Raw genomic sequence first — 17,998 nt, 5'->3', positions numbered from 1 at the left:
ATTTTTATTACCCTGCGGTGCACTCTCTGCTCTGAGCCACTTCTGGCTAGGTTGCTGCTGAGATCTCACAATGTACTGTCACAAGATCTCAGCTCAGCATATTTTTTATTGAGTTCTACTTTGGGGGGGAGGTTTTTAGTTTTTGGATTCTCACAGGTTTGTAGAAACATTTCCCCTATCTGTGCCTGGTTCCACTGTCGGAAAACATGAGAATAGGGGCATCCAGTGAAACTGACTGGCAGCAGGGATGAGGATTAAAACAAATTAAGTACTTCACATAAATCATAATTAATTTACAGAATTAATTGCCACAAGATGTACTGATAGCTACTAGTTCATACAGCTTCCAAAGTGGATTAGACAAATTCATAAAGCATCAGTCTATCAATGACCAGAAACTGCACCTATGAACAACCTTTAGCAGTAAGAACAAAAATAGAACCTCCAAATTCAATTTATTTGAGTACCACGTGCTGGGAACAAACAACAGGGGAAAAGAATTATCAACATGAACTGCTTCTTGGATTTTTCAGCCAGCGCTGTAGATAAAATGTTGGACTAGAAAGACCTTTTGTTTCATTTAGCATGGTAATTCTTACGTTCTCACTGAAGAACCTATCCAGAGATGGAGATCTTTTGACCCCTTGCATAGGTGGAGTGGAAAATGCTTTCACAACTGGACTGCTGTTTGTCATGACACACCAAAGTCTAGGGTTAATCCAGTTTAAGAGTTAAGAACAGAGGGTATGGGTCATGAACTACAGGAATACTCCGGAAATCCAGGAAAGTGCAGCAGAGCAGATCCTCTAGAAAGTGACTCTGCTATTCAAGAAAACCTATTAGATGGCTGTTCCCACACTGCTAAGGTATACAATTTTGGCATAGATAGCTTGACCACCTTACATTGTTTGAATGACATCTGCAATGGCCAACTCATCCAAACAGGCATTGTGAGTATGGGTCAGAGCCAAGTGGACTGCTTAAACATAAGCATGAAGATTTTCTTGTGACCTGATGTAGAAGCAAACTCGGAAGCAGCTGCTCCCATACTGCTAGGATATCTTTTTAATAGGGGCTAAGATGGTTTCATCAGAAAAAGGAGGAAATTTACTACATTTTTCTTTCCCCTCTAGAGGAAAGATGACGCGAGGCATGACATGCCTGAAGACGTTCTGCTGAATTCCTGTATAGTGAGCTATGCATTTCAACTGAGCATGGATTTTACTAGAAGGATTTCTTCACAGGCCTGCTGAAAGCCCCACCCTTACAGTAAATTAAATATGCTTTTAGAGGAGGCTTTGAAGAGACTAAACATTTAGCTAATTCCTCTTTTATCACATTTGACTCAGACACACTCTGCCTGTAAGGGAACTTTTGACAGGAAACACCTATATCAAGCATGTTTTTTAATGGTGAAAATGCAAGCCAGGTGTTCTCCTCTTCCCTCCCAGTATTTTTTTCAGCAGCTGCACCAAGAGAAATAAAATCTCGGGCAGTATTGTTCGGTGAAGTATGTCCCTGTGCTTTTGAACAACAGGTGTGATACATGCATAAAACGATACTTTCCCCTCCCTCTGTTATTTTTGGGTTTTGGTATTTGTGCAGAAAAAAAGTTCTGGTCTGGGTTCTTTACTTGCCTTGGCATGTTTAAAAATTTGTAACACTTTTCTGGGATTTTGTGTGATAAAACAATATGTATTTTTGGAATGTTCAGGTTCTTTATCTGACTTTGTCATACAGCTCCCCAAGAGATGATTTCAGACTCACCACTAAGGGCGATTTTTAAGCGAAGGTGCCTAGACAATTCAGGAAGGGTGTGGCTCAAGGGTGTTTCCTGGGAAATTAGCAGCACAGTGGAAGCTCCTTCAGCACCAACTATCACATTTTTATCCCACCCTTCCTCCAATGAGCTCAGAGCAACATACATAAGGCTCCTCTCCTCATTTATCCATGTAATAACAATCACGTGAAGTAGTGGCTAGGCCAAAGGTCACCAGCAAGCTTCATGGTAGAGTGAGGATTAAAATCCCAGCCTCTCAGGCCCAAGAGCAACACTGAGTCTCTAGTTCACATGGCTCCATGAAACCTTCAAGAACGAAAGCAAACAGAAAGCAAAGCAGCTACCTCTTTTCAGCTACCACAGTCAGGTAGGCATAGTGCCATTTCTAGCAGCAAGTCTCCCTAAGAGCTCTATATCAAACTATTGCTTCTAGGAAAATTGGGAGGGATTCTTCCTGTGAGGTGAGAAGTTGCAAAGAACAGAAACAGCAGCCCTGCATCATTTCCCCCACCCCACCTCACCCCACGCAACACACCTGCTCGCCAGTTACCCAGAAGCAGCAGTCAATGAACAGAGACAGGGAGAAAGAGATCAACTCAATATCATCCAGTGAGCCCCAGGACTGGGCACAGATTTGATTCTGGATCTCCTTGACCTGAGCTTAATGCTCTAAGTATGATACCACATGGTGTCTCCAGCATAAACGTTTCTGATATTTACCACAGGACCACATCAAAACATGATTACAGACGTGAGCTAATGAGCTCCTATCCTCCTCTAATTGCTCTGCATTAAAGGTCAGACATGAACAAGGAATCCCCGTTTTTCTTCAGCAGAAGGAAGGTGAATGGATGTTATTTATGTGAGAACTTCGAACAAGGGCATTCTGGGTCATAACGGCAATCAATGAGGATTCCGCTATCTGTTAACACAGACTTCTCTTGGCATCTGAGTGGTGGCTGAGGGCAGAACTAGAGGGACACTGAGTGCTTCTGGCTACAATAGATTTCAAATTCTGCAAAGTGTGGTGCTTAAAACTCCTGAGGCACAGCCCTTCTGGGGCTGAATTTGGAATAAACACCAACAGACATTTCTGTTGTTTGCAGAACTGTGTTACCAATTTCTGGCTGCCTGCAGCTGCCTTGATATTTACAGTGCCTCTTGGTTTCAGCCACACTCCTCAGCCCATAATTTGGTTCTCTAGCGCCTTCCTCATTGCACTATGCTCTGCTTTCCCCAGACTTCTACATTTAACCTCCTTCCCTTTCATGCTGACTTCTCTGTTCATTGTGGCACCTTAATTGGTGTTTTAAAAGGCCCCTTCTCGTCCTCAACATTCTTATGACTGTCTTCTGGCTCAACCTCATTCCCTTTCCTTGAACACATAAAGCTACCTTATACTAGCCATGTGCACAAATTACAGCGAACACATGTATATGTAGGGGGCATGCATCTGTCTATAAGAAAGAGCCAACACATGCTACTTCAGAAATGAAACCAGGGATCAGTACCTGGATGAATGTTTTAAATCATGTGTGTGTTGAAATCAGTATTATCTATTCTTGCTGGCAGTGGCTCTCCAGGATCTCAGGTGGAGATCTTTGACATCACTTACCATTTGATCCCTTTAAGTAGAGATGCTGGGGATTCTACAAGATAAGAAGATGTTCTGCCAACTGAGCCACTCACCCACCTACCCTGCATGCTCTTTTCTTGCCTTTCAATATTTTCCCTTCATCTTATCACTTGCTTCTCATGACCCAATTCTTCTATGAAAACAGGGTTGCGCTTACCGTAACTTCTGTTCATTGACGTCTTCTGTGCAGGCACACATGGGACTGTGCACGCGCAGGCCTGCTGACTGGATATTTTTTTCTAGTATAAACGTCCACTATGGGGTGCCCATCCGCCGAATGCGTATGCGTGGGTTTTCCCGCCGAAAGCCACATCCGGCAGCGGCACCCCCCTTCCCACAGTTTCTCCTGTGCCGCCAACCCTCCAATAGGAAAAGAGGAACACAGCGGGGCAGGAGGGAGGGTTTGTGTGCCTGCACAGAAGACGTCAATGAACAGAAGTTACGGTAAGCGCAGCCCTGTTTTCATTGTCCGTCTTCTGTGCAGTCCCACATGGGAGACTCACAAGCCACTTACCCTGGAGGCGGGTGTGTTCCTTAATGCTTGACCCACTGCTGCCTCTCTTCTCTCCAGCGTCTCCATGGCATAATGCTTAACAAATGTCTCTGAAGAGGCCCAAGTCGCAGCCTTGCAAATACCATGCAGCAGGATCCCCCTCAGGAACGCAGCAGAAGACACCTGTGCTCTACTGGAATGTGCTCTAATTTCAAAAGGGCAAGGTACGTCAGCCTGTGAATAACAAGTCTTAACAGTCATAGCAACCCATCGGGACAGAGAATTGAACCCCTTGGAAATTGCCCAAGTCTCAAAACGTTTCCATTTAGCTGAATAAGACTTGCGGGTATTATCCCTTCTAGCATTAGTCAATACCTCCGCTACCCTAGTAGAGAGGCCTAGTGACCCACAAGCCATGCTGTCAATCTCAGTCTGGGTAGATCGTGATATAGGATCCCCCTGTCTGACAGAAGACCTGGTTCCTGTTTGAATTGAAAAGAACACCCTCGTGACAGCTGCATCACCAGATGGAACCAGGGTTGCTGGGGCCAGAATGGAGTCACCAAAATAATTCGCGCTCTGTCTCGTTGGATCTTGCTGATAGTTCTGGCAATCAGCGGAAATGGGAGGGAATGCGTAAAATAGGCATCCTGTCCACCTGATCTGAAATGCGTCCCCTAGGGAAAAACGCCCCAGGCTGCCCCTGGAGCAAAATTGAGGGGCCTTCTTGTTGCTCTCTGATGCAAAAAGGTCCACCTCTGGGAAGCCCCACCGCAGGAATATCTCATGCAAGTGTGGATCTGAGATTGTCCACTCGTAATTCTTGGAGGCTAATCGACTCAGCTTGTCTGCGACAACATTGGATTTGCCTGGGATGTGTACTGCCTGCAGAAAAACGCCTCTGCTCAATGCCCATTCCCAGATCAGAACTGCTTTGTTGCAAAGGGCCTGAGAAGTGGTGCCCCCTTGTTTGTTCAGGCAGAACATGGCCGTGCAATTGTCTGTCAATATTTGAACCGTCTTGTGTTGCACGGTATCCGCAAAAGCGATAAGGGCATAATGCACAGCCTTGAGCTCCAAAAGGTTAATGTGAAGTTCTCGATCCTGGTCAGACTAGACTCCGTGAGCCCTTAGGGAGCCACACTGGGGCCCCCATCCCAACGAACTGGTGGCCGTGGAAATGGTAACTTGATGCTGAATAGCACCAAAACTAACTCCCTTAAGAAGATTGCTATCAGACAACCACCAACCCAAAGTACAAATAATCCTGCGTGGGATGGAGTACTTCTGATCCTGGCGACCAGACTGGAAGTCATGGACTGATAAAAACCACAATTGAAGGGCCCGCATATGTAGTCTAGCCATAGGGGTCACCGCTGTAGCAGATGCCATGAAACCCAAGAGTTTCTGAATGGCCGCCACCGATTAGAAGCAACAGCTAGAAAAGAAACCCACTATACGCTTAATCCGCAGGGCACGGTCTGCAGGTAGAAACCCCTTATTCAGTACCCCATCCAACACCATGCCAATAAACTGAGCTCTTTGAGAAGGAATGAGCAAAGACTTTTGAAAATTCACAAGGAGACCTAGTTTAGTACATAAGGTTACCACCTTGTGTATTTGCTCCAATAACACATCGGAAGATGGTGCTGACAAGAGCCAGTCATCTAAATAAGGATAGATGGAACATTCTTGTCTCCTCAGGAAGGCTACTACTGGGGCCATGCATTTAGTGAAGACCCTGGGAGCAGTGGACAACCCAAAGGGCAATACCTGGTACTGAAAAATTCGCCCATTACAGAAAAATCTAAGCAATTTTCTGTATGCTGGGTGGATAGAGATGTGAAAATATGCATCCCCGAGGTCCAGGACAGCAAACCACATGTTATCAGGCATTAACTGCGGGACCGTGGTTAATGTAAGCATTCGAAACTTCCTAACCTGTACAAATTTATTCAGACCCCTCAGGTCTAGTATGGGGTGGACACCGCTGTCCTTCTTATCCACCATGAACATTCTAGAATAAAATCCCAATGGGGATTCACCTTGTGGTACCTCCCGAACTGCTCCTTTAGACTCTAAGGCTGCCACTGCAGAGTGCAGTTTCTGAGATGGGGTATATAGCAAACAATCAGGGAGAGACAGACGTGGATAAACTTCAAATTCAACTTTATAACCAAACTTTACAACATTCAGGACCCAACTATCAACTTGAATTTCAGCCCAGGATATAGCAAAAGCAGCCAATCTGTCACCAAAAACTACAGATTGCTCGATTTCTAGTCAGAACTGCTTGGGTTGGTTAGTAGACTCCTTAACAATCGGGCTCTGCTGGTTCTGACGCTGGCGATGGTATGGCCTGCGCCATTGGTAAGGACCAGACTGATGTTGCTGGTGCTGTCTATGAGCGCCATGTGCAGGATACGGCTGATATCTCTGCTGCCTGCCCTGATAGTACTGGAACTGCCGGTAAGGCAGTCAGTTGGAGAAAGGTTGTTTGTAATGGGTGACTCCGTAGGACCGAGCTGTTAAGCGATCCTTGCGTTTTTGAGATACTCGTCGGTTTTGGACGAAAATAAGGTCTGTCCCTCAAAAGGTAAGTCCTCCACCCTATTTCTCGTTTCAGGTGGTAGAGCTGTAGTGCGTAGCCACACGTGCCTGCGGAGTACCACCGAGGATGGCCCTAGATGCAGTCTCCAAGGAATTTCGGCCAGCATTGATTTCCTGCCTGGAGAGTCGCAAGGCTTCATCCATAATTACCTTGGCTAACACTCTCTGGTCATCAGGGAGTTTATCCAGGAAAACTGCAATCTGGTTCCAGAGGAAGATCTGGTAAGCCCCCAAGATGGATGAGTAATTAGCTATCTTCAATATGAGGGATAAAGAAGAGTAAAATTTTTTGCCCAAGGAGTCCAGTTTTCTACTCTCCTTGTCGGTAGGCACAACCTGAGATTCCTGTCTCTGGTGCATCTGCATCTCCTTGGTAACTAAAGACGACGGTGGAGGATGAGAAAACAGGTAAGTGCAGACATCATCACGGGTTTTATAAAGTGCCTCCAGCTTACGGGAGGTGGCATGAATGGAAGATGGTTTCTCGCATATCAAAGAAATCATCTCTGCTAGACCCTCTATAATAGGGAAGGCAACATTAGATGGGTTGCCGGAATAGATGTAACGGAGGATTTTATCCTTTGGCTTAGGATCAACTGCAGCAACCTCAATCTCCAAAGAGCGAGCCATTCTGAGCATCTGCTCCGTATGAAGGCGAAAGTCCTCATTTGGAGAAATTCTGCCTGAACCAATGATAATTTCATCAGGAAAAGGATTGGATGGAGGGCTAGGGCTTTGATCGCACCCGGTCTCTGAGTATTGATAAGGCTGCTCATGGGCCGGGGATCCATAACATGAGTAGTCACTCCTAGGTATCTCCCAATCCTCCCGTAGAGAGGTCGAGGCATGGATTCGTGATCTGTCGTACTCGGATCCATACCTGCCAGTCCCCTGATAAGAGTACTCAAATGGTAAAACTTCTTCATATGGTCGGGTCCAATCCTCAAACCAAGGGCTTCCTTGGACCTCTCACCATCTGAGGAGTAATGGGGAGACCTCATCTGGGGGGAAGGTGTTTTGGGTTTATCCCAGGCCTCCTCAGTCTGCACAGAGGCTGAATGTGTCCGTTTCGACTTCTTTTTTGCCTTCTTGGCAGGCAAGTCAGTCTGCTCTGAACAACTCTCTCGTTTGCGTCGCTTTGGATCTGGAGACGTAGAGTCTTTGACAGAGCTTTTCGGATCCAACGTCTTCGACTCCGAACACACCGACTCCAAGATGGTCGGAATCCTTCAAGAATCTCCAACGACCCAGTGAAGTGTTGATTTATGTCCATCTTTTATATTGTTCCACTCATTTTTATTTTATTTATTTTTATATATTAGGCCACTAATTCAAAAAATACATATAAACAAGTGGGGGACCTGTAAGGACTTGCAGCGGGGCTCATTTCCTCCCTCTGCCATTTACTGATAGAAACCAAGGCTGGCAATACAGTTGTGGCTGCCTAGCAACTACCACTGAGGGCATTTTTTCCCTTAAAGCTACAGGTGCTGATTCTACGACTTTGAAAGGTTTTAACCCCCAAATGATTTTTTTTTTTTAAGATTTCAGGTTTCTTTGCCAACCCAAGGCTTTTCTCAAGTTTGTAGAAAGATCTGTCTTGTCTGTTCGCGGCTTCAGTATCCAGATTTGAGTATCTACAGATAGGACTATGTTGAAAATTAGATATATTGATAAAAATCAATTGTCGTCTGCCTTATGTCCTTTTTTCTCTCAACAGGTATCCACTTAGAGTCTCTCTACTCAAGACATCTTAAATGGAGACGCTCAAGTGATTTACTTTCTGCGTGGTCTTATATTCAAGTGTACTCTGTCTCCCTAGCAGTGCATGTGTGGCCACAATGGGAGAACAAATGTACCATCTTTCACTTGAGCGTCCCTATGTGTACAGAGACTTTTAAGATAATCTTGTCTTTAGAAATTTGGATTTCTATAGCTAAGGGGCTGACTCACTGGCTACTCATACAGAGAAGAAAGTGTGTGGCCCAACTTCTTCTCTGGGAGGAGCATCTAGGAGAAAGGGATTAAAGGGTTTATACCTACCGTAGGGCTGAATCCACACACCCACGGAGCATCCTAGCGTTGCGCTAAATGTTTGCTAAACACCCAGAAGTGTAGCATCTTTCTAGCGTGATTCAGAAATGGCGCTAGAAAGACGCTACACTTCCGGGTGTTTAGCGAACATTTAGCGCAACGCTAGGACGCTCCGTGGGTGTGTGGATTCAGCCTAGGTGAAGAGAGGAAAAGACTAGTAACAAGCCAGAGCTTTCTGTTTTGCAAAGTTACATATTTTCTACTACTGTTACTGTTGCTCCTGTAAATATGTATATAGTTCTACGAGATAAGCATAACAAACAAGGCCGTTTGGAGTTATAATTTTTGGATTATGGTTGTTGGGGGTTTTCCGGGCTGTATTGCCGTGGTCTTGGCATTGTAGTTCCTGACGTTTCGCCAGCAGCTGTGGCTGGCATCTTCAGAGGTGTAGCACCAAAAGACAGAGATCTCTCAGTGTCCACTGAGAGATCTCTGTCTTTTGGTGCTACACCTCTGAAGATGCCAGCCACAGCTGCTGGCGAAACGTCAGGAACTACAATGCCAAGACCACGGCAATACAGCCCGGAAAACCCCCAACAACCATCGTTCTCCGGCCGTGAAAGCCTTCGACAATACAATTTTTGGATTATCTGAAAGCTGTTAAATCCACTGCTATTGTAGGTCATCCGCCAGAGTCTTATGAGCTCTTGCATGCAGTTAAGGTTGTCTGGAAATACGTTCCATTTCCATAGGACAAAGTGATAGGGTATTGTAATTTTGTATCAAGTATTGGGAAATGAATAGTGCGTGACATGAGCAATTCCAAATTCTGCTTCTATCAGTGATCAAATTCCTTCTATAAGCATCTATCCGTATTTTACCTTTAAATACAGTGAAAAACAAGCTGAAATCCACAAGGATCCACAAATCCACTTGCAGAAGGGATCTCATTCCTCCCTCACTACTTCCTCTTTCTTTTCCCTGAAATCTCTCATAGCCTCTCCCCTTCTCCTGCCTCCTTGCCACCCAGTAGCCAACCTACCTTTATTTCCCACCATCCTCATCTTCAATTTTTCCTCCTTCCCTACCCTTGGCAAACTCTACCCTGGAAAAGTATGACTCATTAGCATGGAGCTGAGCCCAGTGGGGAACCTGCAAGTATTTGCGAGCAGCACCTCATTTTCCCCAGGTTCCCCTTCCCTCCACTATTTCCTCTTTCCCTCCTCCAGGTAGCCTTTCCCTGTTTCCTTCTTGCCTCCCCACCCACCAGCCCACCTACCTTTTATCTATCCCAGATCTTCAGTTATATTATTTACTTCATTTATACCCCACTTTTCATCACAACGGTGACCCAATCCACCTTACATCATTCTCCTCTCTTCCATTTTTTTCCCTCACAAAACCCCCGGAGCAAGGATCGACTGGGAGTGAAAACCCCTGGAAAGGGGGCCCTCCTCCAGCCCACCCTAGCTACACTGCCTCAAAGAAAAGGGATAGGAAGAGGAAGTCTGCCGGAGCATGACCTGGCCTCCCAAAAGGATGGAAGGGAGGAAGAATAAACCTGCCTAATCAACTGGCTGACCACAACAGGTCTTGGCATCTCCCCTGCCTCACTTCATGCAGGACTTGGGTGGGCAGAGCAAAGCGCTGCCATATCCCTTACCTCACTTTGCCTTGGGCTGGCCTGTCACTGCCTCCTCTGCCTTACCTCATGAGGGTCTCAGGCAGGCCAGGCACTACCTCCCCCAGACAGAGCTAGGCCCTGCTGCTTCCCTAACCTCACCTCCCACAGGGCTTGTGTAGGCTGAGCCAGCTACCACCTTTACCTTATCTCCCATGGGGTTCAGGCAGGTTGGATTAAGCAAGGTGCCACCTTTCATCTAATGTAGGGTTCAAGAAGGCTGCAGCCACATCCCCTGCCTCAGGGATGTTGGTCTCAACCTCACCTGCCTTACCTTGTGCCACCTAACCTTAGTCAGTGCTCAGGAAAGCTCGGCAACACCACCTCTGCCTCATGTAGGCTGAGCCAGACCCCACACCTTCCCTTGCCTCACCTCACACAGGACTCAAGCTTTGACTTGCCTCATGCGATGGTAGGCAGGCTGAACCAGGTGCTGCATACCCCACCACCCTAGCATGGGGCTCAGGGAAGCCTAGCTCAGCCCTTCTATCACAGGGCTGGCCTAGCTATGGCATGTGGGGGGGGGTCATTGGTCTTGCGGGAGGAGGCTTGGTGCTCTTAATGGTTAATCTGCCCCTGTCTGTGAAGTGGTTTAGACTGAGAATGTGTAACTGGCACAAGGTCAACTAGTGAGTTTTCACAGAAGAATGAGAATTCAAGGTCCTACCCTGAACAACTAACAACAATGGATTTTATGGGGTGCCCCCATAAAAGCTTGTGAACATTCACAAGCAGTCAGGCCTGAGTGAGTCATGCAAGTTGGATGGTATCATGTTGCCTGGTGACTGCTGCCAGGTCTGGCTTCAAGGAGTCCTCCCTCCAAGACCAAAACTACCCTGGAAAAGGCCCTCTTCCCCTCCCAACAGTTTGGTGTAGTGGTTAAGAGTAGCAGGACTCTAATCTGGAAAACCGGGTTTGAATCCCCACTCCTCCACTTGAAGCCAGCTGGGTGACTTTGGGTCAGTCACAGCTCTCTTAGAGCTCTCTTAGCCCCACACACCTCACTGGATGATTGTTGTGGGGATAATAACAACATATTTTGTAAACAGCTCATAGGCATTCAGTTGTCCTGAAGGACAGTATATAAATTGAATGTTGTTGTTGTCATTTTACTGACAGAAACCAAGCCTGAAAGGTTGGGGAAACTGTTGTGGTGATTACCTAGCAACAGCCAGTGATGACAGCTATTTCTTAAAGCTACAGGGACTCCTTTTATCATTTGGGGGGGGGTCCTACTCCTGTTTTTAAGATTTCAGATTTTTATGCAAAATGGGGGCAATTTCAGGTATGCAGAAATGTCTGTCTTGTCTTTTCATGACTCCTATCTGTGGATTTATGTATCCTCAGATTTAGCCAGATTGAGAATTAGATATTTTAATGCTGATGACTGTCAACTATACTAACAAGGTCTTTATGCACTCCCATGCATTTTATATGTAGTTCTGCTTCGCTCCAAAGAAATACCTACTGAGGGTCATGTTATGGAAAGAAAACCGGCAAATTTAAAAGGCTACTTTATGGATTTACATCATGAATGTTATATTACTGTAATACCATGATGAAGAGGGAGAAGTATGCAAGAAAATATATTATTTTTTCAGAATTTAACAATACCTTCATGAATCAAACTCAATGATCTATTTTACAGGTATCTATCTCATTCTGAACAAGCACAAACACCTGTGGGTTATTTCAAAATGGCACTTTGATTTTTTTTAAACTTTAAAATCGTTATCTTTCTTAATACTTACCATCTTCAAAAACTGCCCCAATCTGAAAAGACAATTCCGAGCTGTGCTCTGCCTCACATGGATATACTGCTCTTGCTTTTCTGCTGACAGCACTGCAAAACCATCAAAGTTGAAGACTCTCATTAGGGGCTGATTTTTTGTAGTCTCCACACTGTCTATTCAGGAAAATAACCCAACTTAATTTAAAAGAGTAGTTGGGCCAACAAAGACAACTACTTCCCCCAAGCATCATCTGTCTATTAGATCAAATGCTTGATAAAAGCAGAATACTGAATGAGATAATTTGTACTTAGTGTAGATAAAACTTTAGGAGTGCTAAAAGATATTAATCTAAAGTCATCAAAAATCCTTACATACTTGGGACAGCATAGCCCATCTTCAGGGGAATGTTTTCTGCCAATTGTAGCAACATTCAAATAAAACCCTCCCTAAATAATCTAAATAGGCATTAACATCTTGGGTTCAGGCAGCTCTGTTTCAATTTGCACTTTAATAATTCAAAACCACCAAAACAAAACTGGCATTTGACATCTTAAGAGAAAGTAATTTAACTAGTGAAATGGGAAACTGTTGGATTCATTTTTTTCTCATGCAACTGCAAATAGAGTGACTTTGTATTCTGAAGTGAATTTAGGGTGGTGGTGAGGGGTAAGGTAAGAAAAGAACAACCTGATGAAAAATACAGCTTTGGCCACTGCACTCTGGTTGTTGCTCCATAAGGAGACATGTATGATGCAGTCACACAGCGTGAGGCATTTGTCTTCAGTAATATGACTCAATTATGTCATTAAATGTGTAGATTTCTGTCTAAAGTAAGCAAGCACAGATCCAATTCCATCCACAGAGCCTCACTGTATTCAGGGCTCACAAAGAAACAGTCCACGCTATAGCTGGACACTATATATTGGGCACTTTCTCTTGTATCACTCTAAGCCTCTCCCCTCTATCCAAAAACAAACATTCTACTTGTATCTTAAGCGGCAAGTTTATTATTTTGAAGTAAGATACTGTACTTAACATTAAAAGAATCACTCTTATTTGCACACTGCCTACATTCTGTATATGATTTACAAGGGGGGAATTTTTTAGAGCACAAGAGAAATGGGAATGAAAAAAGCATTACCCTCCAGCCGGTCTGTCACTTTCTCTGGCAGGGGAGGGGAAAGAGAAAGATGGTGGTTTTGGTGTCACTGAGGTAGGAGCTGCAATTGACTGCACGTTCATCCAGGAAACCATTGATGAATGTGTCTGGCTGGGGCTGAAAGACAATATTTTCAGGAAAAAAATAGTATTTAGTACCTCCAAGTCAGTAAGTATCATTCAATCTGGACCTTTTATGAGTAGTCAGCTTCAGTTTCAAGATCACTAAAGTTGATTAAATTATTTGCCAGCTATCATGCATTTTCTGCCCTCATAATACACCTTTTAAATATGCTGCCATCCCTCTACAAAAGGCTGTATTCATAGCAACCCTTCTAATAAAAAGGAACATTCTTGCTTTGTATAATGTAGGTAAATATGATTTCACCCTTTACTGAGCTAGCTTTATTGCTAAATATGAGCCATGCCGTGCTCTTGTAGCACCATGAGGAGGCTGAGCTAAATGCTGACGTTTATACAGAAGAGGGTTAGTTGGCAGCTAGTATGCTTTAATGAAAGCCTGAGAACATCAAACAATTGCTAATAGCTTGCCTAACAAGGGTTTACAGACTGTTACATTGTCAGGAACTGCAGTTAACATCCCTCCTGAGAGTAATGGATAAATATGTCTGTCCTACACTGGATTTTGATTTTTTAGAGAGATCCTTTTCTTGCTTTGAAAAATCTGCAGAACAATGCTGTGGCAGGGACAAATGTTAAGTGGAGGAGTGAAGCTGACTTATATGGAATCAGACCATTAGTTTATCAAGGCCAGGATTGCCTCCTCTGACTGACAGCAGCTCTCCAAGGCCTCAGGCTGAAATCACTCACATCACCTCCTACCTGATCCTTTTTAACCAGAGATAATGGGGACTGAACCTGGGACCTTGTGTGTAGATTTACCCGTGAGTCACAGGATACTCTACCTGCTGAGGGAGAATATACCTTCCTACACTCTGGCCTGAAGTGAACAGAGGTTCTTATCATGGCATGTTGTTTTACCTAGTGTTGCCAAGTAGGCCCCCTCCCCTGCTTTAAGGCCTGCCATGAACTGTGTTAAAGTTTCCTGCATTACTGTTTCACTGCTGCACAAAGACTGCTTTGCACGTGTGTGTTCTGATACACTTGTCAGTTTCCTGCCTGCGTGTCAATTATCTTGCTGCTGCAATAGACTGTGTAGTTTACTGACTCCATGTTTGGTTAACTACACAAAGGACTCTCTTTCTGGGCAACCCTGCCCTAACCTGTATCTGGATCTCCAGTGTGTGTTTGGACTATGTTACAAGTGTGCCCCGTGCCTGCATTGCCATCTGCCACGGACCGGGCCTGTTCCCTGCTTTGGACTGTGTTTTAAGTGTTGTTCCCCTGCCTCCATGGAAGCCTGCCTCATATGGGCCCAAGCCGCTGCTAGCAGCCGGGCGCCTGCCGGGGAAACCTCCAGCGAGCCTGGCTAGGCGCTCCCTGGTCAGTTCCCGCCTGGAGCCTCCCGCGAGCCGGTCGCCGAGCTTGCCCTCGCTACCGGGCAGCCTGCTATCCAGCCCCAGCTATGCCCAGCCGGCATCCATGTTCTCAGGCAGCAAGAAGACCCTGGGAAGAAGACTGCTTTGAGAAGCCATTTCGGCGAAGCGGGCACACCACGTCCGCAGCGAGAGCCCCTCGCCCCGCTCTGCATATCTTAGGAGCCGCCCCGGAGAAGAGCTAAGTGCTGACCATCCCAAGCACTTAGAGAATGCATCTCAAAGAAACCTCCGCATTCCAGAAGCTGATGACATCAGGACAAGCCCTGTCCGCTGGAACATCCTTTCAGCCCACTTGGATTTCCCCCTCCCTCTTTTGTCCCCTCTTCCTGAGGTGTCACTTATCACAATCAGATTACTAAAGTGGCCCATCTAAGCCATTCAGTAGCCCATTAGACCCTTTGTTTTAATCTGTGAGAACCACCAAGTACAGCACCAGCCCCAGGGTACGTTTTGGGGTATTTAAGCTGGTCTCCCAGACCACTCGGTGCCTCGGCCATTCCCTATCCAGACCTCCTTGCTGTCCATCTGTGGTCCCAGTGCTGGCATTGGGCCACCCTCGCTGCCGTGTCTCTGCTTCGCTCCAGGATTGTGAGTATTTCCCTTATCATCGTTGGGAACCCGCTAATGCGAACGTCTCTGTATTTCCTACGCTATATTTCTTAGACCTTGTATGTTCTTTGTATGATTGTGCAAGCTAGGCTTACGCTACACTCAATACACGTGTTTGGACCTTACTCCTTGTCTGCCTCTTTTTCACTAGAGTGTCTGGGATCGGGACCTCCGTAAACATAGGTTATGATCCGCGCTTAATATTAAAGTTACAGACTGCTATAGCTAATTCCCCATTATAATAAAGAGCAGTTCTGGTAACAGTTTACTGGTGGAGAATGCGGGCATAACCCAGTTCGTGTGAATACACGTGAGTCGACACGCGTGTCTTCAGCGAACTGACTTAGAGGAAAATTTTCCAGACCTCAGTGTAAAGAGCGCAATTTAGCTCAGGGAATTAAAAGTGTGATTGTGTGTGGCTCTAGCGAGCATTTCTATCTTGTGGGTTGGCTTTTTCCCCATTTCCTCCTTCAGCCAGCTTTGGACTACTTGCCTTTTGTGGTGCACCGCGAGGCCCTCCAGCCGTTATAACCGGTGTACTGTGGGTGAGGACCTCTGAACTGGTGAAGTTCCTGGCCACCTTCCGGGCCGCCTAAACGCGTCTATGTGGGTGGGATCCCAGAAGTAGGCTCTAGATATATACGCATATATATACTTCCTGAAGCAGCACATATAAAATTCTCTTCTGCCCTCCCCAGTCTCTCCTAAGTCCGTCCAAACCCCGTTCCTGCCAGCACTTAGGCTTCAATCCCCGCTCCGGAGGAAACGTGAAGGGATCGATAGTCCATTTGTTCAGTCAGTTCAGCTTTGGGAATCTAAAGCCAGGTTCCTGAAGCCCCGCGGCAGCCGGCCGCACCGTGCTTGAGAGTTTTAAGTTAGACTCTTGGGCGCCTTTCCGCTTGCGAGTTTTAAGTCAGACTCGTGGGCGCACCTCGCTTGGGAGTCAGTGGGACTCTTGGGCACACTTTTGCTTGGGAGTTGTTAGAACTCTTGAGCGCACCTCGCTTGGGAGTACAGTAAGCTTTACTCCTGGGCACTTTTGCTTGGGGACTTGCAGAGGCAGTCCTTGAGCACATTTAGTCTTTTGGTCGAGGCTTGGAGACAGTTTAACCGTTTGTCTCTGAGCACGAGGCCTGGGGACACTTTTGAGTACAGTTCTTGGGCAGAGAGCTTGAGAGCATTTTGGCTTCCGAGCAGAGGCTTGGGAGCATTTGTAGCTTCTGAGCAGAGGCTTGGAAGCACTTCAGTTTCTGAGCAGAGGCTTGGGAGCATTTCTGGTTGCCTGAGCATAGGCTTGGGAGACCCCCTTAGTTGTAGTTTCCAAGCAGAGGCTTGGGAACGCTTTTTGGTTTTCTGAGCAGAGGCTTGGGGGACCCCCCTAATTGCAGTTTCCGAGCAGAGGCTTGGGAACACTTTTTGGTTTCCGAGTATAGGCTTGAGAGACCCCTGAGCTTTAGCTTCTGAGCAGAGGCTTGGAAGCACTGAGCGTTTTTGTTCTTGGGCTTAGAGAGCTTGAGAGCACCCTCTGAGCCAGTAAACTTTTCCTGGTCCCGTGGCTTGTAGGCAAGCTTGAAACGGGAATAGGAATTTCTCCTTCTCCCCCGGTGGAGAAGAACCGAGTGTAGGACCCTTAAAAATACCCTTGTGAACCTAAAAGTAGAACCTTAAAACCCCCTGGTAAAAACCCTTGAGGACCTGAGGGAAGGATAAACCTCCCAAAAGGGACATAGAGAGGAAGAAGTTGTTAAAACCCTTGAGCAGCTTTAATCGCCCCACCCCTGGTGTCGCTGATCCACTCTTTAACCTCCCCGAGATCAGCCTTAAACGAAATAAAATGTACCGGGCAGCCCCCACCGTGCCCCGCCTGGAGAAGTGGCTAGTGAAGAAGGGAGATTGCCCCTGGGAAGCCGGTTCCTTCAAGGGACCCGACCCGCTCCAGATAGTCAGAAGTGCCTTCCAGGATTTCTGTGAGAAGGAGAAACCTAGGTCCAGTAAGAAAGATAGATACGGAGCTTGGGCACTTTTCACCGCCCTACAGGACAGCGTGTCCCTAATTAATAAGCTACAGATAGCTCAGGAAGAACAGGAACAGGAGATAGAAAAGCTAAGGAGAGAAAAGAAGGAACATGAGGAAAAAGCAGCCGAGTGGCGTTCCGAACGCGTTAACTTCATGCTGGAGAAGCAGGGACTAACCACTGCCCTCCAAGACGCCCAGCACAAGGCTGAAGTAGCCGCCGCTCATGCCGATATGGCTGAGCACGCAATAATTGAAGGACAGGAGAAGATTGCAAAATTAACCCATGCTGCCCAGTTCATGGCAGAGCAGAAAGTCGCAAAGATAGCCGCAGCGGACCACTCCGCTTGTAAGAGGGAGCTAGAGGCCCTAAAGCAGCACCTGGGAATGCAGCAGGCCGTAATCTCAGCCGTGCATCCCGCAGCCCTCTTGGCCCTCCCCGAAGGTAGTACCGATAGCTGGTCACCCCCTTCGCCCCAGCCTGCGGACGCCCCACAGCCCCTCCATCCGATAGCTACCAAAGAAATTGTCTCCACAGACGAGGATGGCAGGAAGACAGACCGAATAGTTAAAGAGACCCGCAATTGGAGGCCCGATGAGCTCCAAGCCATAGCGGATCGAATGGGACCCCTGAACCGAGACTCAGCTATACAATGGTTTGCACACGTGACCATGTCCCAGCCCTCCGCCAGTGGCTCCGATGTAGCTCAGCTGGCCCGCCATTGTGCCA

General features: G+C 46.5%; 1 protein-coding gene across 2 annotated transcripts in view; it reads right to left on the bottom strand.

Annotated features, from left to right (window-relative positions):
• The window catches only part of ARHGAP10 (Rho GTPase activating protein 10), a 204,992-nt gene that overhangs the window by 23,716 nt on the left and 163,278 nt on the right, over positions 1 to 17,998 (bottom strand). For both annotated transcript variants that reach the window (XR_008597748.1, XM_054990139.1), the window contains exons 21-22: positions 13,109 to 13,243; positions 11,986 to 12,077 (exon numbers count right to left, since the gene is read on the bottom strand). Coding sequence is in view for 1 of the 2 variants with exons in the window: in XM_054990139.1 (XP_054846114.1) it covers positions 11,986 to 12,077; positions 13,109 to 13,243 (227 nt within the window). In the remaining variant the exon portion in view is untranslated. The remainder of the gene's footprint in view (positions 1 to 11,985; positions 12,078 to 13,108; positions 13,244 to 17,998) is intronic.

Source organism: Eublepharis macularius, chromosome 10 (assembly GCF_028583425.1).
Source record: "Eublepharis macularius isolate TG4126 chromosome 10, MPM_Emac_v1.0, whole genome shotgun sequence".
Lineage (NCBI taxonomy): Eukaryota > Metazoa > Chordata > Lepidosauria > Squamata > Eublepharidae > Eublepharis > Eublepharis macularius.
The sequence above is the reverse complement of the archived record's forward strand: the minus strand, read 5'-3'. Positions and strand labels throughout refer to the sequence as shown.